Source organism: Crinia signifera, chromosome 2 (assembly GCF_055691185.1).
Source record: "Crinia signifera chromosome 2, ASM5569118v1, whole genome shotgun sequence".
Taxonomy (NCBI): Eukaryota; Metazoa; Chordata; class Amphibia; order Anura; family Myobatrachidae; genus Crinia; species Crinia signifera.
This window is the reverse complement of record NC_139218.1, coordinates 53,439,162-53,463,468: the sequence shown is the minus strand read 5'-3', so window position 1 is coordinate 53,463,468 and position 24,307 is coordinate 53,439,162. Positions and strand designations below refer to the sequence as shown.

Here is a 24,307-nt window from a genome sequence, read left to right as displayed (position 1 = left end):
TGTTCTATAGAAATAAACATTGCATTAAAAATGCATATACACTTGTATATAGAGGGATCCAGGTACAACATATTTAAACCAGGTGGGGTGCACTGATTGTAAAAGCTACATATTAGATATCTTTATGTAATTGTTGTCATGTCATTATTGTCTCTTGTAACTGTCATTATCATATACTGTAGATTCACGTTCATATGTGACCGAGCTGCTTGCGACACAGGATTGCCCGTAAATGTGCGGACACAAGTGTGAAAATAAGGATCAAATATGGTTTGAGGTAACATGTTTAAAAAAGGGGCAGACTAGATGGGCCAAGTGGTTCTTGATCTGGTTCTTGATCTGCCGTCAAATTCTATGTTTCTATGTTTCATGTCGTCCAAAAGATCATGTTAAAAATATTGCTTTACCACTCATGGCCACTAGGTGGTGTAGCAGGCATTTTATTCAAACCAAACTATGACAAACGAGGTAAACAGAACAGTAATCATATACAGTGATATTTCTGTGTACACCAAAGTGATGTGCCATTTGACAAAACCTGATTGGATTGGCATCCATAAAATGCTTGCCAATATATAATGATTGCTCCTATGTAACATCAGACAGAGGAGGTGATTCAGACATGGTCACTGTCTGTTGTGCAAATTCGTAAACTGATTGATTACCGAATGAATGAGTTGTGCAAGGGTCAGAGTTACACACACTTACACAAAATGGGAAAATCATTCATTGGTGAGTGCGTTCCAAATGGATTTGCAGATCAGTGATCCATTTGCAAGTCAATCACAGACTTGCAAGGGGTGAGATTTCACTCTGTCTGGGCAGAGGCTATCGGATCGCAAATTCACTCAGCAGCGAACATGCCTGAATCATGCCTATTGGAAAATTTAAGATGCCTGTATGTGGAAGGCTATCACATTTACAGCATAGGTTGGTACTAAATTAGCTGTGGTAGTTTACTGACTCCATTCTTGTACTTGTGAGTGCTGTGGAATCTGTGCAACATATACACATCTACTATCATATGTCTTCCTGTGATTTACTGTAGCATGATCAGAACACATGTATGGCTGCTTTCTCTGTAGCTAGTAATACATTCTCTTATTGAATATAAAAAATACCTTTAAAGAAAAAGGCTCTCTCAGTGCCCTGGATATTATTGGCTGGCAGGGCAAAGGCAGCATCAATATTATTTGGGATGTTATTAAAACCATCGTCAATATCTCTGGGGTAGTTGGCATCCAGGACCCCATCGGAAAACCTCCAATACTGACAACCCTGCAAAATCACAAGAAAAAGCATGAGTGAGTACGGTAAACACTACGACCTAAAATCTCATATATTTGGCTACATCTGTCACTCAAAGTGTGTCTGACTCTCTAACGCTCGGTGGAGCCTCTGACTCACATGACTGACTCACATGACAGAGAACCAGCCCAGTGAGACACCCTCTGCCTCCCCATGTTACCCAGCAAAGACACAGCTACTCATCAGACACACCAGGTGAGCGCCCCCCGCCGCCCCCCCTCCCGCGATTCGCGGCAAAACCCCCCCACCCCCCTCCCGCGATTCGCGGCACCCCCCCCCCCCGCGACCCCCCTCCCGCGATTCGCGTCATCCCCCGCGATTCACGGCATACCCCCCCCCCGGGACCCCCTCCCGCGATTCGTGGCACCCCCCCCTGCGACCCCCCTCCCGCGGCAAAACCCCCCCGCCCCCCCTCCCGCGTTTCGCGGCTCCCAGCCCCCCCCGCGACCACCCCTCCAGCGATTCGCGGGGGCCCTCCCATGATTCGCACGCTCCCCCGCCCCCGCGAACCCCCCTACCGCAATTCGCGGCACACCCCCCCCCCACGATTTGCGGCAACCCCAGCCCAAACGACCCCCCTCCAGCGATTCGGGGCACCCCACCCCCCCTCCTCCCGCAATTCGCGGCACCCCCCTGACCCCCCCTCCCGTGATTCGCGGCAAACCCCCCCGGCCCCGCGACCCCCCTCTTGCGATTCGCTGCAACCCCCGCGCCCTCCCTCCCGCAATTTGCAGCACCCACCCCCGCGACCCCCCCTCCCGCAATTCATGGCACACCCCCCCGCGAACCCCCCTCCCGCTGACACAACCCCACCCCCAGCCGCCGCGATTCACAGCAACCCCAGGATCAAATGGCACATGCAAAACACTGACACGGCTATGGTCGACGATGAAAAAGGTTGACATGAGTTTTTGAAGAATTCTTTTTCATTTTAAGATTGTTTTCATATTCATTCTCATGTGACGACATGGTCACCAATGAAGTGCCACACTTATGTCAACATTTAATGTGTTGACCTTTCTGTATTGATTTTTTTCTTGTGGCGATTTGCGGCACCCCAGCGCCCCTCTCCTGCAATTCGCGGTACCCCCCCCACGCGATTCGCGTCACCCACCCCCCACGACCCCCCCTCCCGCAATTCGCGGCACCCCCCGTGACACCCCCCCCCCCCGCAATTCGCAGACACCCCCACCTCCCTCCCCCCCCATTCACGGCAACCCCACGATTAAATGGCACATGCAAAACACTGACATGGCTATGGTCGACAATGAAAAAGGTTGACATGAGTTTTTGAAAATTTATTTTTCACTTTTTGAATGTTTTCATATTCATTCTCATGTGTCGACATGGACACCAATGAAGTGCCACACTTATGTCAACATTTACATGAGTTGACCTTTCTGTGTTGATTTTTTCTTGTGGTGATTCCCGGCACTCCCCCGCGAACCCCCTCCTGCGATTTGCAGCACACCCCCCGCAATTCGCGGCACACCCCGCAACTCGATTCGTGGCCCCACCCGTGACACCCCCCTCCTGCGATTTACGGCACCCCCACGACCCCCCTTCCCACGATTCGCACCAACCCCCCGGGCCCCCCCTCCCACGTTTCGCGGTACACTCCACCCCCGCGACCCCCCCCCTACCGCGATTCCCCCCCTGACCCCCCCTCCTGTCATTGCGGCAACCCCCCGCCCCCGCGACCCACCCTCCCACGATTCACTGCAACCCCCGCGCCCCCCCCCCCCCCCACGATTCGCGGCACCCACACCCCCCCACGACCCCCCCTCCCGCAATTCACGGCATCCACCCACGACCCATCCTCCCGTGATTCGCGGACACCCCTCACCTCCTCCCCCCCCGCGCGCGATTTACGGCAACCCCAGGATTAAATGGCACATGCAGAACACTGACACGGCTATGGTCGACATGAGTTTTTGAAGATTTATTTTTCTTTTTTTGAATGTTTTCATATTCATTCTCATGTGTCGACATGGACACCAATGAAGTGCCACACTTATGTCAACATTTACATGTGTTGACCTTTCTGTGTTGATTTTTTCTTGTGGCAATTTTTTTCCAGTGACAACTATGTGCACTTCAACCTAGACATCATCAACCAATTCTTTGTATAATATATAACACCTGTTCTGTTTTACTGTAGGTGTTTTAAGTCAGATCTTTTACTGCTACTATTACTGTTTATGTAAATGCATTCTGAATGACAGCAACATCCTACCATCCTTCTACAAGAATATATAACCAACTAGGTGATTCATCGCTCCCCGGGCCCCCCCTCCCGCAATTCGTGTACCCCCCGCGCACTCCCCCCTCCCGCGATTCACGCCCCCTCCCACGATTCACGTCACCCCCTGCGCACCCCCCCCTCCTGCAAATTCGCAAGCCCCCCTCGCGCGATTCACGCACCCTCCCACGCTTTGCGGACCCCCGCCCTCTCCCGCGATTCGCGGACACCTGCGCCCCCTCCCTCCCTTGATTCACGGCACCCCCCGCGCCCCTCCCGCAATTCACTGCACCCCTAAGCCCCTCTTTAGTCCCCCGTATACTCACACACCCCTATCACTACCCAGCTTCCTGCTCTACTGAACCGTAACTTCCACCACTGGGGAGTCGCTGACGCTGTTTTGCCCACATGCCCCTATCATGCCTCAAAGCCCAGCCTCCTGCTCTCATGCACCCTAACTCCCACCCAGTAGGAGGAGACACTGACTCAGGGCCACCATCCTGTACTCCTGTACTGCCACGCTGGACCCTCACCCACTGGAAGAAGCTGCACAGTATTTCCCACCCTCCTCTTTAGTCCCCCTTATGCCCACACACCCCTCTCACTACCCAGCCTCCTGTTTTCCTGTGTCGTGACCTCCGCCAGTGGGGAGCCGCTGACTCAAAAACACCCTACTATACTATTGCACACACACACCTAAACAACATGCACACACAGCCCCACCCCCCCACCCACAAATGTCACTGTACCCTCCACACTATCAATGTACATCTTACTCTGTAACCAATTTTTAATTAAACAAAACAATACACACCCCCTTCCACATCATATGCTCTCTATTTAACACATTTCACCTATAACTCAAGTTGCAATACAGGCCATATTTCATACAATTCTAACCATCTTTCTCATATACAAACGTTCACAAATTAAGGGGGCACAGCCCCTTACGCCGGTGTGAAGAGCGCCCGTAGGGCGCAATGAATCACCTAGTACATAATATGTACTTAAATTCACAGCAAATGTAGTTCAATATAGGTGGATCTATGGCTAAGGCATGCCATGGGGTATGAACGCATACCTCTCAACGTGTCCCTCTCCAGTAGGGACAGAATGCTCTGTTCCTGGACTTTCCTCTTAATTAATGATTGCCAAAGGTACAATTAAAAGATCTAATACCCAATAATGAATAAATAGCTCCCCCCAAAAAACTTCACAAATGTCACATTGGATTATCGAAGCTGCCTTGTGTACAAATGAAGTATTTCCGTTAATTTAAAAACAAATATAGCTGTCTGTAAGAGGCTCCATAGATAGTGAATGCATCTCCAAAAAAGAGCTTCATCATGAAGATTCCAAAACAGTCAGAGCAAATCAAGAACAGTTTATTTTACATTACCTGACCTAGGAAAGTCAATAAGAAAGTTTAATGGGCATACAATTTATTTACCAGGGCCGGATCTCCACCACTCAAGGAAAGGCAGAAACTTGGCAAGAACCAGCACCAGGACCTAACCAGCCAGCAGGCGAATGCCACAACCGGGGGGGGGGGGGGGGGGGGGGACTTTTTATACAAGTCCCCCCCTGGCCAAAAGCATTCACCCCCTGACCGGTCAGCATGGGCAGTGGGACCCCCCCCCCCCAAATGAAGGGGTCCCCCCCTCCAGTATTTCCCGGCCCAAGCAGAAGCCCGGGGCAGTCCCCGATGCCCTTGGGCGGTGGCCACCGGGCTGATTAAATGTGTAAAAGTAAAAGAAACTATTGTGTATTGTTGTGGAACTACAAGTCCCAGCAAGCCTGCACTGCATGCAGGGACTTGGAGAACCTCAAACCGGGGCATTAAAGGGCCCGCTGGGACTTGTAGTCCCACAGCAATACAAATAATTAACTAAATACACACATCAGAAAAAGAAAACTTTATTACATACGGAGCCCATTCATACAGAAACTTACATATCTTAATAGTAGTTAACTCACCTTGGGCCTTATTCTAGTTCGCTCTTTCTGACAAAATCCTTCTTAGATGGACAAAACCATGTGCACTGCAGGGGGGCAGCTGTAACATGTGCAGAAATAATTAGATTTGGGTGAGTTATTTTTTTCTGTGCCGGGTAAATACTGACTGCTTTATTTTTACACTGCAGTATAGATTTTACTTTGAAGTAAAACCCCACCCAAATCTAATTCTCTCTGCACAAGTAACATCTGCCCCACCTGCAGGGCACATGGTTTTGTCCATCTAAGAAGGAATTTGTCAGAAAGAGTGAACCAAAATAACCCCCTTGTCCAGTAGAATCCATGTGGGGTTCCTATAGAAAGAAAACATTCCGGGATGGCAGGGGGTCAGTGCTAACCGCGCATGAGCAGACCCCCAGGGCCTGGATCAGCACATCGCAGGGACAGGCTTCTTTCAGAGCCCTGTCCCTGCCTGCGGGGATGATACATCCCGCCATTAGGATCGCATTTTACAATGTGATCCTGGGAGGTAATATTCTGCCCAGATCGCATTGTAAATACGATCCATGATAAATGGGCCCCTTAGCCTGGTAAAATGGAGATAAAGTGGAAGATGATAACGCACCAGCCAATCAACTCCTACATAGCTAATTGACTGGTGCATTATCTACTTCTGCTTTATTTCCACATTACTCATACCTCCCAACATTGGCTAGGCATGAAGCCTGAAATTTTGGGGGCATAACCTAGCGGCAAGGGAGCATGGCCTATTCCAGCGAGGCCACGCCCCATTTTCGCAGTTGTGGGGGCATGGCTAGCGGCTCTCCCCAGCTATGTTCCCAGCCCTTCAGACGGAAGAAAAAGTGCTGTGCACATGCCTTCACACTGCACCCCCCCCCCCCCCCCCCGTGCCGAGGGACGTAGCCGGCCCCGGGCGGGGTGAGGGAACGTCCCAAAAACCAGAACGTTACAGCGAAAAGCCGGACAGTTGGGAGCTTTACTTCTTCACCAGGCTTACTACATCTGTCTGTTGTTAGATCATCAAATTGAACTGTATACACTACTGCTGGTAATAGAGACCTATGCACATCTTGGACCTTATTCAGGTCTCTTCACAGGGCCGTGTTTGTGCGCACGGCGCCGATAATTGATGACGCGGGTGCAGGGGGCATCGAATGATGTGGGTGTGAGCAATGTTCCCTCTAATTTTACGAAAGCTGTGTGCGACAAAAGATATTGGCTGTGCAACTTTGGAAGGAAATTTAAATTTTTGTGCGTCACTTAACTGGAAAACGATGTTAAGCATTTGTGTTAACTTTACTATAAAATGATATTAAACATTCAAAACATTTAAACATTCAAAACACAATACACAATGCAGTTAATGGGTAAAACACATTAATTGCAATTAACTGCAAAAAGGGGATCAATGCTGCTTTCTGCGCTCTGTTGTAATGTCTGTGCGCACACTCGTCAGGTTGTGTGCGCGCGCACACGCGCACAGCTTAGAGGGAACACTGGGTGTGAGGCTGTGGGAGGCTGCAAATGGATGTTTATGTAAAACATCCATTCACATGCCAGGCGAACATACTCGCTGTGCGAATGGTGGGCGGGCGTACCACCATTCTGGTTGACTCGCAAGGATGCGAATTAGCATCTGAGACGAATAACCTCTGAATATCCTCCCTTCTGTGCAGGGTAGAATTACAAAGATAATACTTTATGGTTCTTTTGTTTTTGTTTTTTAGGGAATTGTATATGAGAAAGTAGACATCTGTGCTACAAGACAAGATCCCCCAAAGATGCTTTTAGCATAGCTATGTGTATTTTTCAGATTACTAAATTGTTATTTCACATCTCATTCCAAATGCAATCCTCAGGAGTCACATCATGTCAACTTCATGCATAAGGGGAAATGCTGGTGTCATCCTCCAGGGGGCCTCTCTCATGCATTAGCGTTTCTCAGTGTGACTGGAAATCACAGACAGCCCCATCAGCAACTCTCTGTTCTGCTTTCTAACAGTCTCTCTGTCAGAGATGCACCATTACATACTAATGAACCAATTCTTTAATTGCTGAATGTAAAAATTTCAAATTTAATTACATTATATTATTTACACTCATACACACTTAAAGGCCCATTTACTATTAATTACTTGTGGTTAATTCCTCAAAAAACACCTGTTTTACGGGGTAAGCCGCAAATATTAAGTACCCCAGCATGTATCAAGGAGGAACCGTGGCAGGAATCTCCAATCCCTGCTGCGATCCCTCTTGCCCCGCCGCCTGCCACATACCCCATGGGTTTTTATGGGGGATGAAATGCTACCCAATGTATCAATATCGGGCAGCATCGCATCAGGTCTCTGGGCTACTGTCATTCTGAGATGGGGGGGCTGGTCCGGACAGCGGTGGCTGATTGGCCAGGCTATCCCTTTTAAGGGATCCAGCCCAGCTCAGCCCCACCGGTAATATTGCCCTGTGCAAGTTATTGCTTGGCCCTCTGCACATTGTCCCAGTGTCCTGCCAGCCTGTTCCAGTCAGTCCCAGCTTGTTTTTTCCAGCCACTGCTGCTGCGCTTCTGTTCCTGTTATAGGTCCATTGGAGCCCGGTTTGGTTTACCTTTATTCTCTTTATCTGGCGAGTTGTCTATTATATTTGTTGGGTACTTGTGAGTTATCCGGGCGTCCGATTTTTTGATTGTATGCCTTAAGTTAAGGCATACAATCAGATGCGATGCGATGCGATATCGCATCGCATCGCATCGCATGCGACCATCGGATGCGATGACCCGATTTTTCCATAGGAATCAATGTTAAAATGATTCCTATGGAAAAAGGGGTCCTTTTCATACCCCTACTATCCAAGTGGGCATGGAGTTGGATATAAACCTGTGGCGAGCGTAGCGAGCCACCGAGCCCGAAGCGTGGCGAGCGAAGCGAGCCCCGCGAGGGGACGGTATTCTGTGTCCCCTCGCGGGGCTCGCTACGCTCGCCACGCTTCGGGCTCGGTGGCTCGCTACGCTCGCCACAGGTTTATATCCAACTCCATGCCCACTTGGATAGTAGGGGTATGAAAAGGACCCTTTTTCCCATTGAATTCCATGTTAAAATGGACTCAGTCCATTTTAACATTGATTCCTATGGAAAAATCGGGTCATCGCATCGCATCGCATCCGATGGTCGCATGCGATGCGATGCGATGTCCCGATCCGACCCGATTTAAAAATCGGACGCCCGGATAACTCACAAGTACCATTTGTTGTTCATTTCTTTGGGATTTTCCCTGTTCTGTTCATCCTGAACAGGTGAGGTACTTATTGTTTTAGTCATTTAGGGGTACCGTTTGTTTGTACACCTGCATACTTTAATTTAGTTGTATCTCCAGCATCAGTTTTGTTGGAGGTGCCACGTTTCTTTTGTCAGTTGGGTCTGCAACAAGGTTGCGTTCCCCATCCTTGGCCTGGTGCCGTTAGGTAGGTTGTTTTTCCCAGGAAGGCCCTGTAGTTAGATCTCCTTTTTGATCCCTGTCCTCTGACAATTGCTGATACTGTCACCTCCTAAGACCTGGTTGCACCGGAGTTGGGGCGGACCTAATTGAATCCTGTATGAATCACATTTGAAGTTTACAAAACATAGAACTCTTTTGCTTAAAGTTTAACTGCCCCTTTAATAAAGACAAGTAGTCCATAAATATGTGTTCTGGTGTCTAACTTGTCAAAGTTTAATAGCACGTGATGCTCCCTCTATTAATAAATATGTACTGGGCTTTCTGGGCGGGGACGAGGATGCTTAGCGCACACCCAGAGCTGGTCCATCTATGGGAAGGAAGCTGACATGTTGGTGAAAGTGGTGCGTACACAGATGTACTCAAGGATGTACCTTGTAACGACACTGGCAAAAGACGCATATATGGAAGCAGATATGTCTCCTACTAAATCAGCCCCTTGTGTATATAAAGACTTTTACCTTGTTTTGTAAATCTTTACCTTTATCCATAACCATCCTAACAGTATGGGAGGCCTGTACCACGCCATCTCTCCACATGTTTCCATACAGTGAATGGTTGTTAGCACTCTGGTGGCAAGCTGCATCCATTCACCAATTGGCATGCTGAGTGCCATTCACAGGCATGTAGAAAACACTGCCTAGCAACTGATTGTTTGTCATGCACAATCAGAGCAGGATGGGTAGCATTCACTACCTGCTTCTAAAGGCTCATAGGATTGTGGGAAATGGGCTGCTGCCCAGTGTGTCCATATGATAAGATGGTCCTACCTTTATCCAAACTACCCATTTCTAGGCCCATCCCAGAAGCTTGTTATGGTATATTTCCTCCCTCTCGGGTCTTAAAAAGAGGATTAAATCAAGACATTCAAATATAGTTATTACAACCATAGTTACCTTAAAAAGATAGGTCTTCCCCTGACAGTTCGAACGTGTGAAGGCAGCATCTATTGGACCATCTATACCCCATACATCCTTGATGAGCTTTGGGTATCCATCCAGCGCACGTTTGTCATCAAGCTCATAAAAATATTTACCTTTAGAAAACAGTGCAGGAGTTATTATATTTATAGATGGCATACATATCAGTCAAGCTTATGATCTTATTGGACAAAGAAAACAGACAATTTATAATTTCTATTCAGTTTGGTTTCAAAGCTTTTTATGTTCATGTGTCTCAGATGCAGTACCTCTGAAGGCATAGATGGAGCCATTTTTTAAGTTAGTGAAGGCATCAAAGGGTTTCCCACTGCAGAGCTCCTTAGTGTAGTCTTCGGTTGAAGGCTGCTCAGTCGTGGACGGTTCTCTTTGTTCCTCTGTTGCCGCAAGTACAGAAGATGAAGTTGTTGTCGTGGCAAGTACAGAAGGTAAAGTTGTTGTCGTGGCAAGTACAGAAGATGAAGTTGTTGTCGTGGCAAGTAAAGAAGATGAAGTTATTGTCGTGGAAAGTACAGAAGATGAAGTTGGTGTCGCGGTTTCCACAAGTTCATCTACAGTCTGAGGATCTAGTGTATATATGTCATAGTTGTACTCATCTTCAGGAACGTCAAACACATCTCCACGTGTTTCTGAAACAGGAGAAGGTTAAGCCGGTTATATTTTGTAGTTTGCTTTCTTTTCTTTTTTATAAGAGATATTTTTTATTTTTTCGCAAATTATGCAAAAATTTAGAAGTACAATTGCAGTATACAAACAACAACAACAAAAAATACATTGAGATGCATATACAATTTTTTTACAGTACGTACAGTACGTATATTTATGCTTAACTTAAAGTATCTCTTTGGGGTAAATATCTAAATATTATTCCTATAAGCAAATAAGAAGTACTATTACTGTATAATTAAGAAGTACAATTGCAGTATACAATAAAAAAAATTCTTGGAGATACATATACAGATTTTTACAGTACGTACAATACTTATATTTCTGCTTAACTTTAAAGTATCTCTTTAAAGTAAATATCCAAATATTATTCCTATAAGCTTATAAACATAAAAGGGGAAGGGTGTATTAGGATGGGGAGAAGGCAAGAAAAGACTTTAAAACCTTTAAGATTTGTAGGGTCTAAATATATTATTTATTTTATAAATAATTAAAATGAAGGCTGAAGAAAGGAATTTTCTTAGGGGGCTCTTGATAATTGTCTGATTGAAAACCATGCGGTCGATTCAAAAAGTTTATAAATATACTAGGTGATTCATCGCGCCCTACGGGCGCTCATCACACCGGCGTAAGGGGCTGCGCCCCCTTAATTTGTGAATGTTTGTATATGAGAAAGATGGTTAGAATTGTATGAAATATGGCCTGTATTGCAACTTGAGTTATAGGTGAAATGTGTTAAATAGAGAGCATATGATTTGGAAGGGGGTGTGTATTGTTTTGTTTAATTAAAATGCGGTTACAGAGTAAGATGTACATTGATAGTGTGGATGGTACAGTGACATTTGTGGGTGGGGGGGGGGGGCTGTGTGTGCATGTTGTTTAGGTGTGTGTGTGCAATAGTATATTAGGGTGTTTTTGAGTCAGCGGCTCCCCACTGGCGGAGGTCACGACACAGGAAAACAGGAGGCTGGGTAGTGATAGGGGTGTGTGGGCATAAGGGGGACTAAAGAGGAGGGTGGGAGATACTGTGCAGCTTCTGCCAGTGGGTGAGGGTCCAGCGTGGCAGTACAGGAGTACAGGATAGTGGCCCTGAGTCAGAGTCTCCTCCTACTGGGTGGGAGTTAGGGTGCATGAGAGCAGGAGGCTGGGCTATGAGGCATGATAGGGGCATGTGGGCAAAACAGCGTCAGCGACTCCCCAGTGGTGGAAGTTACGGTTCAGGAGAGCAGGAAGCTGGGTAGTGATAGGGGTGTGTGAGTTTACGGGGGACTAAAGAGGGGCTTAGGGGTGCCGTGAATTGCCGGAGGGGCGCGGGGGGTGCCGTGAATCAAGGGAGGGAGGGGGTGCAGGTGTCCGCGAATCGCGGGAGAGGGCGGGGGTCCGCAAAGCGTGGGAGGGTGCGTGAATCGCGCGAGGGCGGTTGCGAATTGCGGGAGGGGGGGTGTGCGGGGGGTCCGCGAATTGCGGGAGGGGGGACCCGGGGCGCGATGAATCACCTAGTTGGTTATATATTCTTGTAGAAGGATGGTAGGATGTTGCTGTCATTCAGAATGCATTTACATAAACAGTAATAGTAGCAGTAAAAGATCTGACTTAAAACACCTACAGTAAAACAGAACAGGTGTTATATATTATACAAAAAATTGGTTGATGATGTCTAGGTTGACGTGCACATAGTTGTCACTGGAAAAAAACTGCCACAAGAAAAAATCAACACAGAAAGGTGTTGACATAAGTGTGGCACTTCATTGGTGTCCATGTTGACACATGAGAATGAATATGAAAACATTCAAAAAGTGAAAAATAAATCTTCAAAAACTCATGTCAACCTTTTTCATTGTCGACCATAGCCGTGTCAGTGTTTTGCATGTGCCATTTAATCCTGGGGTTGCCGTAAATCACGCGTGGGGGGGAGGGAGGAGGTGAGGGGTGTCCGTGAATCACGGGAGGAGGGGTCGTGGGTGGATGCCGTGAATTGCGGGAGGGGGGGTCGCGGGGGGGTGTGGGTGCCGCGAATCGTGGGGGCGTGGGGGGTTGCAGTGAATCATGGGAGGGTGGGTCGCGGGGGCGGGGGTTGCCGCAATGACAGGAGGGGGGGTCAGGGGTGGGGTGTACCGCGAACCGCGGAGGGGGGGCCCGGGGGGTTGGCGCGAATCGTGGAGGGAGGGTCGTGGGGTGCCGCGAATCGCAGGAGGGGGGGTGTCACGGGGTGGGGCCGCGAATCGCGGGAGTTGCGGGGTGTGCCGCGAATTGCGGGGGGGTGTGCTGCAAATCGCAGGAGGGGGGTCGCGGGGGGGTGCCGGGAATCGCCACAAGAAAAAATCAACACAGAAAGGTCAACACATGTAAATGTTGACATAAGTGTGGCACTTCATTGGTGTCCATGTCGACACATGAGAATGAGTATGAAAACATTCAAAAAGTGAAAAATAAATCTTCAAAAACTCATGTCAACCTTTTTCATTGTCGACCATAGCCATGTCAGTGTTTTGCATTTGCCATTTAATCGTGGAATTGCCACGAATGGGGGGGGGAGGGAGGTGGGGGGTGTCTGCGAATTGCGCGGGGGGGGGTGTCACGGGGGTGCCGCGAATTGCGGGAGGGGGGGTCGTGGGGGGTGGGTGACGCGAATCGCGCGGGGGGGTTCCCGCGAATTGCGGGAGAGGGGCGCTGGGGTGCCGCAAATCGCCACAAGAAAAAATCAACACAGAAAGGTCAACACATTAAATGTTGACATAAGTGTGGCACTTCATTGGTGACCATGTCGACACATGAGAATGAATATGAAAACAATCTTAAAATGAAAAAGAAATCTTTAAAAACTCATGTCAACCTTTTTCATCGTCGACCATAGCCGTGTCAGTGTTTTGCATGTGCCATTTGATCCTGGGGTTGCTGTGAATCGCGGCGGCTGGGGGGGGGTGGGTGGAGGGGGTGTCCGCGGGAGGGGGGGTCGCGGGGGGGGTGTGCCATGAATTGCGGGAGGGGGGGCCGCGGGGGTGGGTGCTGCGAATTGCGGGAGGGGGGGCGCGGGAGTTGCAGCCAATCGCGAGAGGGGGGGTCGCGGGGTCAGGGGGGGTGCCGTGAATTGCGGGAGGAGGGGGGTTGCGGGGGGGTGGGGTGCCCCGAATCGCCGGAGGGGGGGTCGTGGGGGCTGGGGTTGCCGCAAATCGTGTGTGGGGGGGTGCCGCGAATTGCGGTAGGGGGGGTTCGCGGGGGTGGGGGAGTGCGCGAATCGCTGGAGGGGTGGTCGCGGGGGGGCTGGGGGCCTCGAATTGTGGGAGGGGGCGGGGGAGGTTTTTGCCACGAATCGCGGGAGGGGGGTTCGCAGGGGGGTGCCATGAATCGCGGGAGGGGGGTTGCGGGGGGTGTGCTGTGAATCGCGGGGGGTGACGCGAATCGCGGGAGGGGGGGTCGTGGGGGGGTGCCGCGAATCGCGGGAGGGGGGGTGGGGGTGTTTTGCCGCGAATCGCCGGAGGGGGGGGGGGGCGGCGGGGGGCGCTCACCTGGTGTGTCTGGTGAGTAGCTGTGTCTTTGCTGGTTAACATGGGGAGGCAGAGGGTGTCTCACTGGGCTGGTTCTCTGTCATGTGAGTCAGAGGCTCCACCCAGTGTTAGAGAGTCAGACACACTTTGAGTGACAGATGTAGCCAAATATATAAGAGATTTTTGTGTATCTTCATCTAGATCAGGCATGTCCAACCTGTGGCTCTCCAGTTGTTGTGAAACTACACATACCAGCATGCCTTGCCATAGTTTTAGCATGCCCTAATATCAAAACTGTGGCAAGGCCTTTTGGGATGTGTAGTTTCACAACAGCTGGAGGGCCGCAGGTTGGACATGCCTGATCTAGACTATCAATGTATTTTTCCCACTTTTTAACAAATTTCTGTATTCCTTGTTCCACATCAGGAAGTGTTACTCTTCTTGCATAATACATGATCTTAAGTAACATATTTTTAACTGCAGATAATAATGGTTCACTCTTTTTTTATTCAATGTACAGTATGAGGATTTGTTTTTTTAGCTATTACTAATATGATGGTTATTTACTGAACTAATCCTCTTCTTTTCTGGGCCTATGTTCCAATCTTTAAAATCGAGAAATAAACCTGCATTTTGGTTGTTTGTTTATTTTTATGTTAAATGTTTTATTGATATAATGGGGGACATTTACCAAAATGGATTCGTAGAAAAAAGGTGTATTTGTAGGGAGAAATACACCTTTTTTTTACGAATTTGTATTTTCGGGATTTACAATCCCAAAAATACAACAATTCGTAGTCCTAAAGATGGAACATTCGTATTTGTATTTACAAATACGAATGTCCTACACCATCGATAGGATACGACAGAAATCACCATTCAAAAGAATGGTGGTTCCTGATGTACTAAGCAGCCGTACTGATAATACGGCTGCTTAGTGGTGTGAAACACCCACGCAAATACGACAGAAAAATAGAACACCATTTTCCTGTCGTATTTGCTTTAAGCCTGCACGGATCAGTCAGATCCGTGCAGGCTTCAGTGTAAAAAAAAATAGAAAATTTAAATAAATAAAAAAAACAGCGTGGGGTCCCCCCCACAGCCGAAACCAGCACCAGGCTGATGGAGCCGGGGCCGGTAATTAAAAATCAGGGAACCCGACAAATAGGGGTTCCCCGATTTTTAACAACCAGCCCCAGGCTCCAGGTCCGGGGCTGGTTCCCAAAATACGGGGGACAAAATGACTAGGGGTCCCCCGTATTTTAAGAACCAGCCCCAGGCCAAACCAGCCAGCAGGGTAATGTCACAGCCGGGGGACACTTATGATACAAGGTCCCGCGGCCAAAACATTAACCCTACCGACCAGTCAGCCTGGCCAGGGGCCCTGGGGGAGTGGGGACCCCCCCAATGAAGGGGTCCCCCCCTCCAGGCTGAAGCCTGGTACTGTCCCCGATGCCCCTGGGCGGTGGGCATCGGGCTGATTCAAGTGTAAAAAAAAAGATTAAACTATTGTTTTTTTACTGTGGCACTACAAGTGCCAGCAAGCTGGGACTTGGAGAACCACAAGTCCCAGCCTGCTGGGCATTAAAGGGCCCGCTGGCACTTGTAGTTCCACAGTTAAAAAAATAGTACAATAAAACACACTGACACACATTTTAAATAAAACTTTAATACATACAAAGCCCACACATACTAATACTTACCTATCTTCTTTCCGTAGGTAGCCCTGGTCCTGTGTCGTCTTCTGGTCCTCCTGTGTCGTCTTCTGGTCCATGTCGACGTCGCTGTCCATGTCGGCGATGGCGTCCCCGTCCGGATCCGACGAAATCCATGGAGGAAGCTGTGGAAGGAAACCATACTCACCTGTCCCAGGGCAACGTAGTCCAGGTAAGTGTCTTGGCAAGAAAACAAACCGAACACCCGAAACCAGACCGGACAGAGTGAGCCGCACGGTGTTTGTTTACATCGTGCGGCTCCGCCTCCCGAATGCCGCTATTGGCCGCCTTGCGGCCTAGCGGCTCCTGATTGGCCACTTGGCTTAGGATAACGATGTTGACTACATATATCTATATCTATTTGCCAGAATCACAACAAATTCACAATATCAGAGGCTATTCCGGCAGATGGTTTATTTGGTGAGTGATTTCCTGGAACCCTGTACTGCAATTCATTCACTGTATACAGGAGACAGTCTGTATAGTAATCTTACCTTTAGGTTTGCAGAATGACTTGTAGTCACTGCAGCAGCTCTGGTAAAAAGTACATAAGGTGTCACACTGACATTTACTGTTGGCATTGAACCCATCAAAACATCGCCCTGCGCAGGACTCTGTAACAAAAACATCACATTTCAACACAAACATCACAACCTATTTTTGAGAAAAGTTAAAAAGCTGTTAAATATTTAACAATGATCTTTGCTACAAATTTGCTTCACATGAGTTTATTCACTAGATCAGCAATATATGCATAGTCTGATTCAGAATTAGGAGTAAACCAGGAGCAAACTGCTCCAAGAACAAACCATATTGCTACGGAAAGGGTACAAATGCATTTATAGTTTTTGAATGCAGGGTAAATACCGGCTGCGTTTGTATCATAACTGCCTACTATTTTTTTCTTCTCTCCGGGAGATTCTCAGAGAGCAGACGCAGCAGGCCACTTTGGGGGGGCGGAGCCAGTGTATCATCTCCTGCCCGTGAGGAGCCCGTTTTGTGTGCAGGAGGCTAAACGACATAATTTGCTCCTTTCAACTTCACCCCTTTACACAGTGCTTTTATCTCGATCCTGCCCATTTCACTGGGAAGCAGGCAAGATGCGGTAGCGTCACATACCTTTCTACCCTGAAAGTTGGAATTAAGCTATGGCACACCCCTTTCCAACTATAAATCTCTCTGCACATCTGCCCCATCTGCAGTGCAACCAGGTCTGTCAAGGTGCAAATTGTTCCATTTTATATTTGCTCCTAACTCAGAATAAGGCCAATACTGTAGAGTTCAGAGAGCCTTGTGCAAATCTATTTTCAACATATACTTTTAATACGATGTGTAGAAATACTTTATATTTCATGAGAAAATAAGCTAGAACAGTACACGGGAAGGAAAGGCCTGGATCATTGTATGTGTATATGGTCTCCTAGGGCGGGATGTACTAAAGGGAAAATGCGGTAAAACAGGGGTTTTACCGCATTTTCCTATGTACTATTACCCGTCCACCCCGTCTCCGCCGGGCAGGGTATCGCCACCTCTGGGTGGTGATACCCTAGAGAAGCCTATGGGCTTCTATGGCTTCCCGCCGTCTGCGCAACCCCCCCTCCCATCCTCCATCGATCTCCTCCTCCCCCAGCAGGTGTCACAGCCAGGAGGACATCCGGCTGCAGGGGGAGGAGGAGACACCGGGGACACTGACAGCCGCCGGGATGTGACTGAGACCCCTGCACACCACATTACAGGTATCTCGGGGGTCTCCGTCACCGCACCCCGATGCTAGCCGCATATGTTAGTACATATGTGGTAGCATCGCGGCTGGGCGGCGAGGGGCGGCGATGTATATTAATACATCCCGCCCCCAATGAGATATGGTAGAGTGGTCGGGAGATGAGCTGGATTACAGAAGGAATGAAGCCTCAGATACACATGATTTCAGCCATCTCATTGTCAGGAATTAAGATGTTTGCATAAGAGCAATTTGCAGATCTGTGGTGTGCATGGTGAAGCCTATCCTGCCCACTGTTTTTATGTCCGCAGCTGCAATTATAAACATAATCATCATCATCGGGATTTGCCTCCACCCCATGCAGAAGACAAAATCAGATTGTTGTCCAGTGTTTATGCACAATGTCTCTGACGATGGGCGCTTCTGGGCTCCGCCAGTGACATCCCCGGTTATCTGTACATGCAGGACGACAGAGGATATCGCTAGCAAGAGCCATTCTGCGGATTTAGAGCAGCAGCACTGATTATATCCAGTCCATAATGACCCCTTCCATAAGATAGAACATCCTCTGTACATGAATTCTTTATTCTCATAGCTCAAGCATCCATAGTTGTTGTAAATGTGGACAAGTGTATTTAACATGTGTTAAAGGCATCTTATATATAACATAATAATGTACCTAGTCTCTGATTCTGATTCTCATAGTTCACCTACCTTCAGCAGCTTGGGCAGAACTGATTACCCCCAGCAGCAGGAGAGCTTGCAGCAGCAGCAGCGCCCTCATTGCTGGTCTCTTGGACTCTCCAGTCCACTGTGAATCTTGCCGGTCTCTGACCTCTGAGTTTATCATCCTGTTTGTTTGAGGTTTCGCCACGTTTGTTTGCAGACATTGAAGAGATAACAGGAATTCCCACTGCTTCTATAGATTCCCGGAAACCCAGTGGGATTGATTAATGTTTTGCCACTGTATGGTGACTGTCTGTAGTTATCTATGATCCATAGGGGATCTTGTTAGCATCCCGATACTCATATGGCCAGCCAGAGGTGGAACTAGCGAGTTATGGGCCCAGGTGCAAAAATATGCTTCGGGCCCCCTCATACTCAAAATAGGAACAATGTGCACCGAAGGCTTTGTGGGAAAGTGGCGTGGAGAAATAATAGTGTCACAGTAGTGTCTGTTTATTTACATTACACCACATACAGTAGTAGTGCCACTTGTACACATTGCGCCAGGTAGAGCCCCTCATACGCCTTTCAGGTTGCATTTATAACCCGGGTTATTGCCCGGTCGAGGAGCGATGTGAAAGCACTAAACTGAATAATCAGGGTCGACCAAACTGGCATATCGACCTGGATTACAAGAATGGGTCCAACTTGTGTATAATGGGCGAGACAGGTTTAGTGTGAAAGAGTCCGACCCGGGATATCGATCTGAAAGAGCCCCTTAGACACTCTGTGCCAAGATTATGCACACTGTAATGCCCATTACACATTGTCATACACTGGAATGCCAATTACACGTTCACACACTGCATTACCTATTACATATTATGCCACACACCATAATGCCCATTACACATTGCCGCACAACGTAATGTCCATTACACATTGTCAAACACCGTAATGCCCATTACACATTGTCATACAATGTAATGCCAATTACACAGTCACACATTGCTGTACCCATCACACATTATGCCACACACCGTAATGCCCATTACACATTATGCAGCACACCATAATGCCCATTACACATTATTGTACACCATAATGCCCATTAGACATTGTTGAATACCGTAATGTCCTTAACACATTGTCAAAAACTGCAGTACCCATTACACTGCACACTATAGTGCTCATTACATATTATTGCACACAATAATGCCTATTACACATTGGCGCACACCGGAATGCCCATTATACATTGGTGCACACCGTAATGCCCATTACACATTATGCCACACACATAATGCCCATGACATATTACGCCCGCAGTATTGTCCCTTACACATAATTTCCCCCGTAGTGCCCCTTAATCATTCCCATATTAATTCCATATAAGAGGGGAGGAGAGAACTCATTCCCACGTCCCTGTGTGATGTGCGCTCAGTTCCCACGCAGTTGAGCGGCTCATACCATCACCGACAGACATTTCAACTATGGCACAGGCTAGTGAGCCAATTGGAGCTCATGGTCCGGCAGCCAATCACTAACTGTGGCTGCCTGTCCGTGAGCTCTGATAGGCTGGTGGGCAGGAACCATATATCAAATGTCCGTCGGCGCTGGTTTGAGCTCCTCAGCAGCCAAGGAGCTGAGGGCACACCACACAGAGCCATGGCGATTAGTGGCCATGTGTGCCCCTCCCAGAGGACCCAGCGCTCTAGGCTGCAGCCTGATCAGCCTTTTGGTTTATCAGGCCATTGCCCCTTCCCTGTAGTATAATTATTATACAGTATATCAGCCCCATCCCTGTAGTATAATTATAATACAGTATATCAGCCCTATCCCTGTAGTTTTATTAACAGCCCCCTCCCTGTAGTTGTGTTAATAGCCCCCTCCCTGTTGTATTATTAATATTAACAGCCCCCTGTCCTCTAATTAAGATTTCTGCAGACCCCCCTCCCCTTATATTAACTTATACCTTTGGCTGTTAGACATGTTGCTCCCGACTCCTCTGCAAACCAGGATTAAGGCTCTGAAGGACATGGGATAGTTAAGGCAGGAGGGCCCTAAGGTATTGTTCATCCATTTAGACCTTCCTTACCTGCATCTCTCACTCCCTCCACCTCACGGCCCCCTTCATATTCACTCCCTTCACCTCTCCATTCCCATCACCTCTCTCTCACCAATGAACCTCTCCATCCCCCTGCATCTCTGCGCCCCCATTAACCCTGCACTTCTCTGCCCCCCTATTCACCACCATTGCACAACCCACATACAACCCCTAACACCTATCTCCATACCCCTATACCCACACACCCTTCTCCCCCTGTCCATCCAAAGTGTCTCCTTACACGCATCCCATACCCCTCTACCCCCAACCTAACTCATATACCGCTACCCCCAACACATCCTACACTTAAGTCCCTTTCCCAAACATACACCCCATAACCCTACAGTATATCTCCACCACAAACACCCTATTCCACTCACAGACCCCCTATAATGCTTTACTCCCATATACACCCTAGTCTCCGTTTGTTCCACATACACTCCATAATCCTCTACACGCACCACTCCAATTACACAACCTACTCTTCCACTGTAACCAACATACCCATCCCATAACCATCACCACCACATTCCTCTCCCCCCCCACCCCACATCACACACCAGGGTGGTGAGTCTGACCTTTTTTAAGTTTGTTACTCTGGAGCTCGCACGGCAGCCATATGGTCCCCCTTCTGATAGCCACATTTACCAGCACATCGGGGGAGCTGTGCGGGCGGGCAGGATGATGTTAGTTTCAGGGCTGAATCAGTCTGCACTCCCGGTGCAGGTTGGTCTTCTGCCTGCACTCCCGGCGCAAGCTGGTCTTCTTCCTGCACTCCCGGCACAGGCTGCCCTATCACAGTGCTCAGACTCAGCTGCCATTGCCGCACTGGATCTGCAGCGGCTGTGACGGCTGTCACAGGAGGGAGCAGTGGCGCGGATTGGATCCACAACAGAGATCCAATCCGTCACACCCCACCTGCCAACGCGTAACACAGTCTGCAGTGAGTTCCCCATATGCGGGCCCCCGGACGCATGCCATACTTTAAAGAAAAAAAAACTGAAACAGCAGTATGTGGTGCAGACGGTCAGTGGGCCCCATGAACTCCTTGGGCCCCGGTGCACTGCACCGTCTGCACCGCCAGTAGTTCCGCCCCTGTGGCCAGCCAACAGAAGACCTGCACCAGAATCCTAACACCACTCTTAGGGGGTTATTCTTATTCACTCCTTCTGACAAAATCCTTCTTAGATGGACAAAACCATGTGCACTGCAGGTGGGGCAGATGTTACTTGTGCAGAGAGAATTAGACTTGGGTGGGATTTTACTTCAAAGTGAGATCTATATTGCAATGTAAAAATAAAGCAGCCAGTATTTACCCTGCACAGAAACAAAATATCTCACCCAAATCTAATTCTCTCTGCACAAGTTACATCCCCCCCCCCCCCGCAGTGCACATGGTTTTGTCCATCTAAGAAGGAATTTGTCAGAAGGAGTGAACCAAAATAACCTCCTGAATCCTGAAGCCGGAATCCCTACAGGCTATTATGCCGAACATAAATATAAGGGACAGGGTAGCTTGCAGGAGGGAGGGTTAGGGCTAGGCTGCAGGGGAAAGGTCAGAGTTATGTTGCAGGGACAGAGGATTACTGCAGGGAAGGATAGTTATGGTTAGGGAGAGGATAAGGCTTAAGGCCTCCATACACTAATACCATTTGGTCCAATTGGATAAATCGAACCAAATTACATATGTATGACATCCCATCAGATCTCATCAGTCACTGGGCTTGGGTTTGTGACCCTGGAGTCCCCCTGTGCATGCTCAGAGTGATCCCATTGTCTGCAGGGCATGCTGGGAGGGGTCCGTGATGAATTCCTCTACCAGCGCTGTTGAGAAAAGCCAATTGGCTGGTAGAGGAATTCATCACGGACCCCTCCCAGCATGCCCCGTGGTCGCCAGCATCTCTGTACATGCACAGACCCTGGAGTCCAGGCCGCCATGGGGATCACAAAGGGCAGCTCTTATTGGGAGAGCTGTCCTTTGCGTTGCTCATCTGATATGTTAGTACATATGTGATGAGCATCACGACGAAGGGCAGCGGGATGTACCGCCACTGCTTTGTACATTCCACCCAATGAATGAATGTGTGATGGGAGGGCTCCCTTACGAGTTGGCACTTGATGTGACATTTTTTTTGCCAATCTATCACATGTAAAGACTCCCAGGGAGCTGCAGCAGTGGTGCAGGAGAATTAAAAAAAATAAATTAAAAAAACTGTCAAAAAGTGGCTGAGATAGTACTCTCAGCCAATCAGCGACCTCCCATCTGTGCGGCCAATGATTGGCTGAGAGAACTCTTTCAGCCAATCAGCGGCTGGCCAGTCTGTTGATAGTGATTTTTTTTCTGCTGCTGCTCACCACTGCCCGCCCCGCCTGTCTGGCACCCGCCGTTCACTGCTGCCCACCCTGACGCCCGGCACCAGCTTCTCACCACTGCCCGCCCGGCCCTGCAAAAAAGAGTTTTTAAACTGTGCTGCAGCCGCCCATGCTGCCACCTGGTGTCCGCCCTGCCCTGCACATAGGTGTGTGCCAGTGGTGCTTCACCGCTGGCACATACCTACGGAATCTGACCCAATACATCCCGGGTGCTAAAAAGCATTGGGATTTGCCACTGATGTTCTGGTCTGATAGACTTTATGTGCAGGAGGTTCAATCTCTAGGGCTCGAACCGATGCACTCGGGGCTGCGCATCGGATCTGATGGGATGTCAAACACATGCAATTTGGTTTGGTTTATCCAATTGGACCAAATGGTATTAGTGTATGGGGGCCTTAAGCCTTATCCTCTCCCTAACCATAACTATTCTTCCCTGCAGTAATCCTCTGTCCATGCAACATAACCCTGACCTTTCCCCTGCAGCCTAGCCCTAACCCTCCCTCCTGCAAGCTACCCTGTCTCTTATATTTATGTTCGGCATAATAGCCTGTAGGGATTCCGGCTTCAGGATTCAGGAGGTTATTTTGGTTCACTCCCTCTGGCAAATTCCTTCTTAGATGGACAAAACCATGTGCACTGCAGAGGGGGGGGGGGGGCAGATGTAACTTGTGCAGAGAGAATTAGATTTGGGCGAGTTATTTTGTTTCTGTGCAGAGGAAATACTGGCTGCTTTATTTTTACACTGCAATATAGATCTCACTTTGAATTAAAACCCCAGCCAAATCTAACTCTCTCTGCACAAGTAACATCTGCCCCACCTGCAGTGCACATGGTTTTGTCCATCTAAGAAGGATTTTGTCAGAAGGAGTGAATTAGAATAACCCCCTAAGAGTGGTGTTAGGATTCTGGTGCAGGTCTTCTGTCGGCTGGCCATATGAGCATCGGGATGCGAACAAGATCCCCTATGGATCATAGATAACTACAGACAGTCACCATACAGTCGCAAAACATTAACCAATCCCACTGGGTTTCCGGGAATCTATAGAAGCAGTGGGAATTCCTGTTATCTCTTCAATGTCTGCAAACAAACGTGGTGAAACCTCAAACAAACAGGATGATAAACTCAGAGGTCAGAGACCGGGAAGATTCACAGTGGACTGGAGAGTCCAAGCGACCAGCAATTATTTATCTTTTTATCCATATAGTCCTTAGGACCCCACACAGTTCGCGTTTTCCCAGGTTATCCTGTAGGTGATTCATTACTCACTGATACATTTTAAAAGAGCCACAGGTGGAGCTAATTATTTCACTTGTGATTCTGGGAGGAGACCTGCAAAACATGCACTGTGTGGGGTCCTGAGTACCGAACTTGAGAACCTGTGGTATAGAGTATAGAGCTTATATTACAGTTTTCACATTGCAAATACCAGGAGGTCACCCTCGGGATTTGGACCCGGTTCCGGCCCGGGAGCAACCCGGCATTTGTGATATATCATGCCCTGTCGGCACCTGGCATATTGCTGAGCACTGACATCAGGCGGGGGAGGGGCGGGGCGGAGCAGCAGCATGTCAGGCGGGGGAGGAGGAGGCAGCACTGACGCTGCTGCCTCCTCCATAGCAGTGA

At 48.6% G+C, this 24,307-nt stretch overlaps 1 protein-coding gene across 1 annotated transcript in view; it reads right to left on the bottom strand.

Moving 5' to 3' along the window:
* VTN (vitronectin) overlaps nucleotides 1–18,409 on the bottom strand; it is a 30,181-nt gene extending 11,772 nt beyond the window's left edge. The window contains exons 1-5 of the mRNA XM_083172117.1: nucleotides 18,252–18,409; nucleotides 16,312–16,431; nucleotides 10,203–10,580; nucleotides 9,910–10,049; nucleotides 1,122–1,278 (exon numbers count right to left, since the gene is read on the bottom strand). Of these exons, the coding sequence (XP_083028243.1) occupies nucleotides 1,122–1,278; nucleotides 9,910–10,049; nucleotides 10,203–10,580; nucleotides 16,312–16,431; nucleotides 18,252–18,387 (931 nt within the window). The 5' untranslated portion in view covers nucleotides 18,388–18,409. The remainder of the gene's footprint in view (nucleotides 1–1,121; nucleotides 1,279–9,909; nucleotides 10,050–10,202; nucleotides 10,581–16,311; nucleotides 16,432–18,251) is intronic.
* Nucleotides 18,410–24,307: the final 5,898 nt, after the last annotated feature.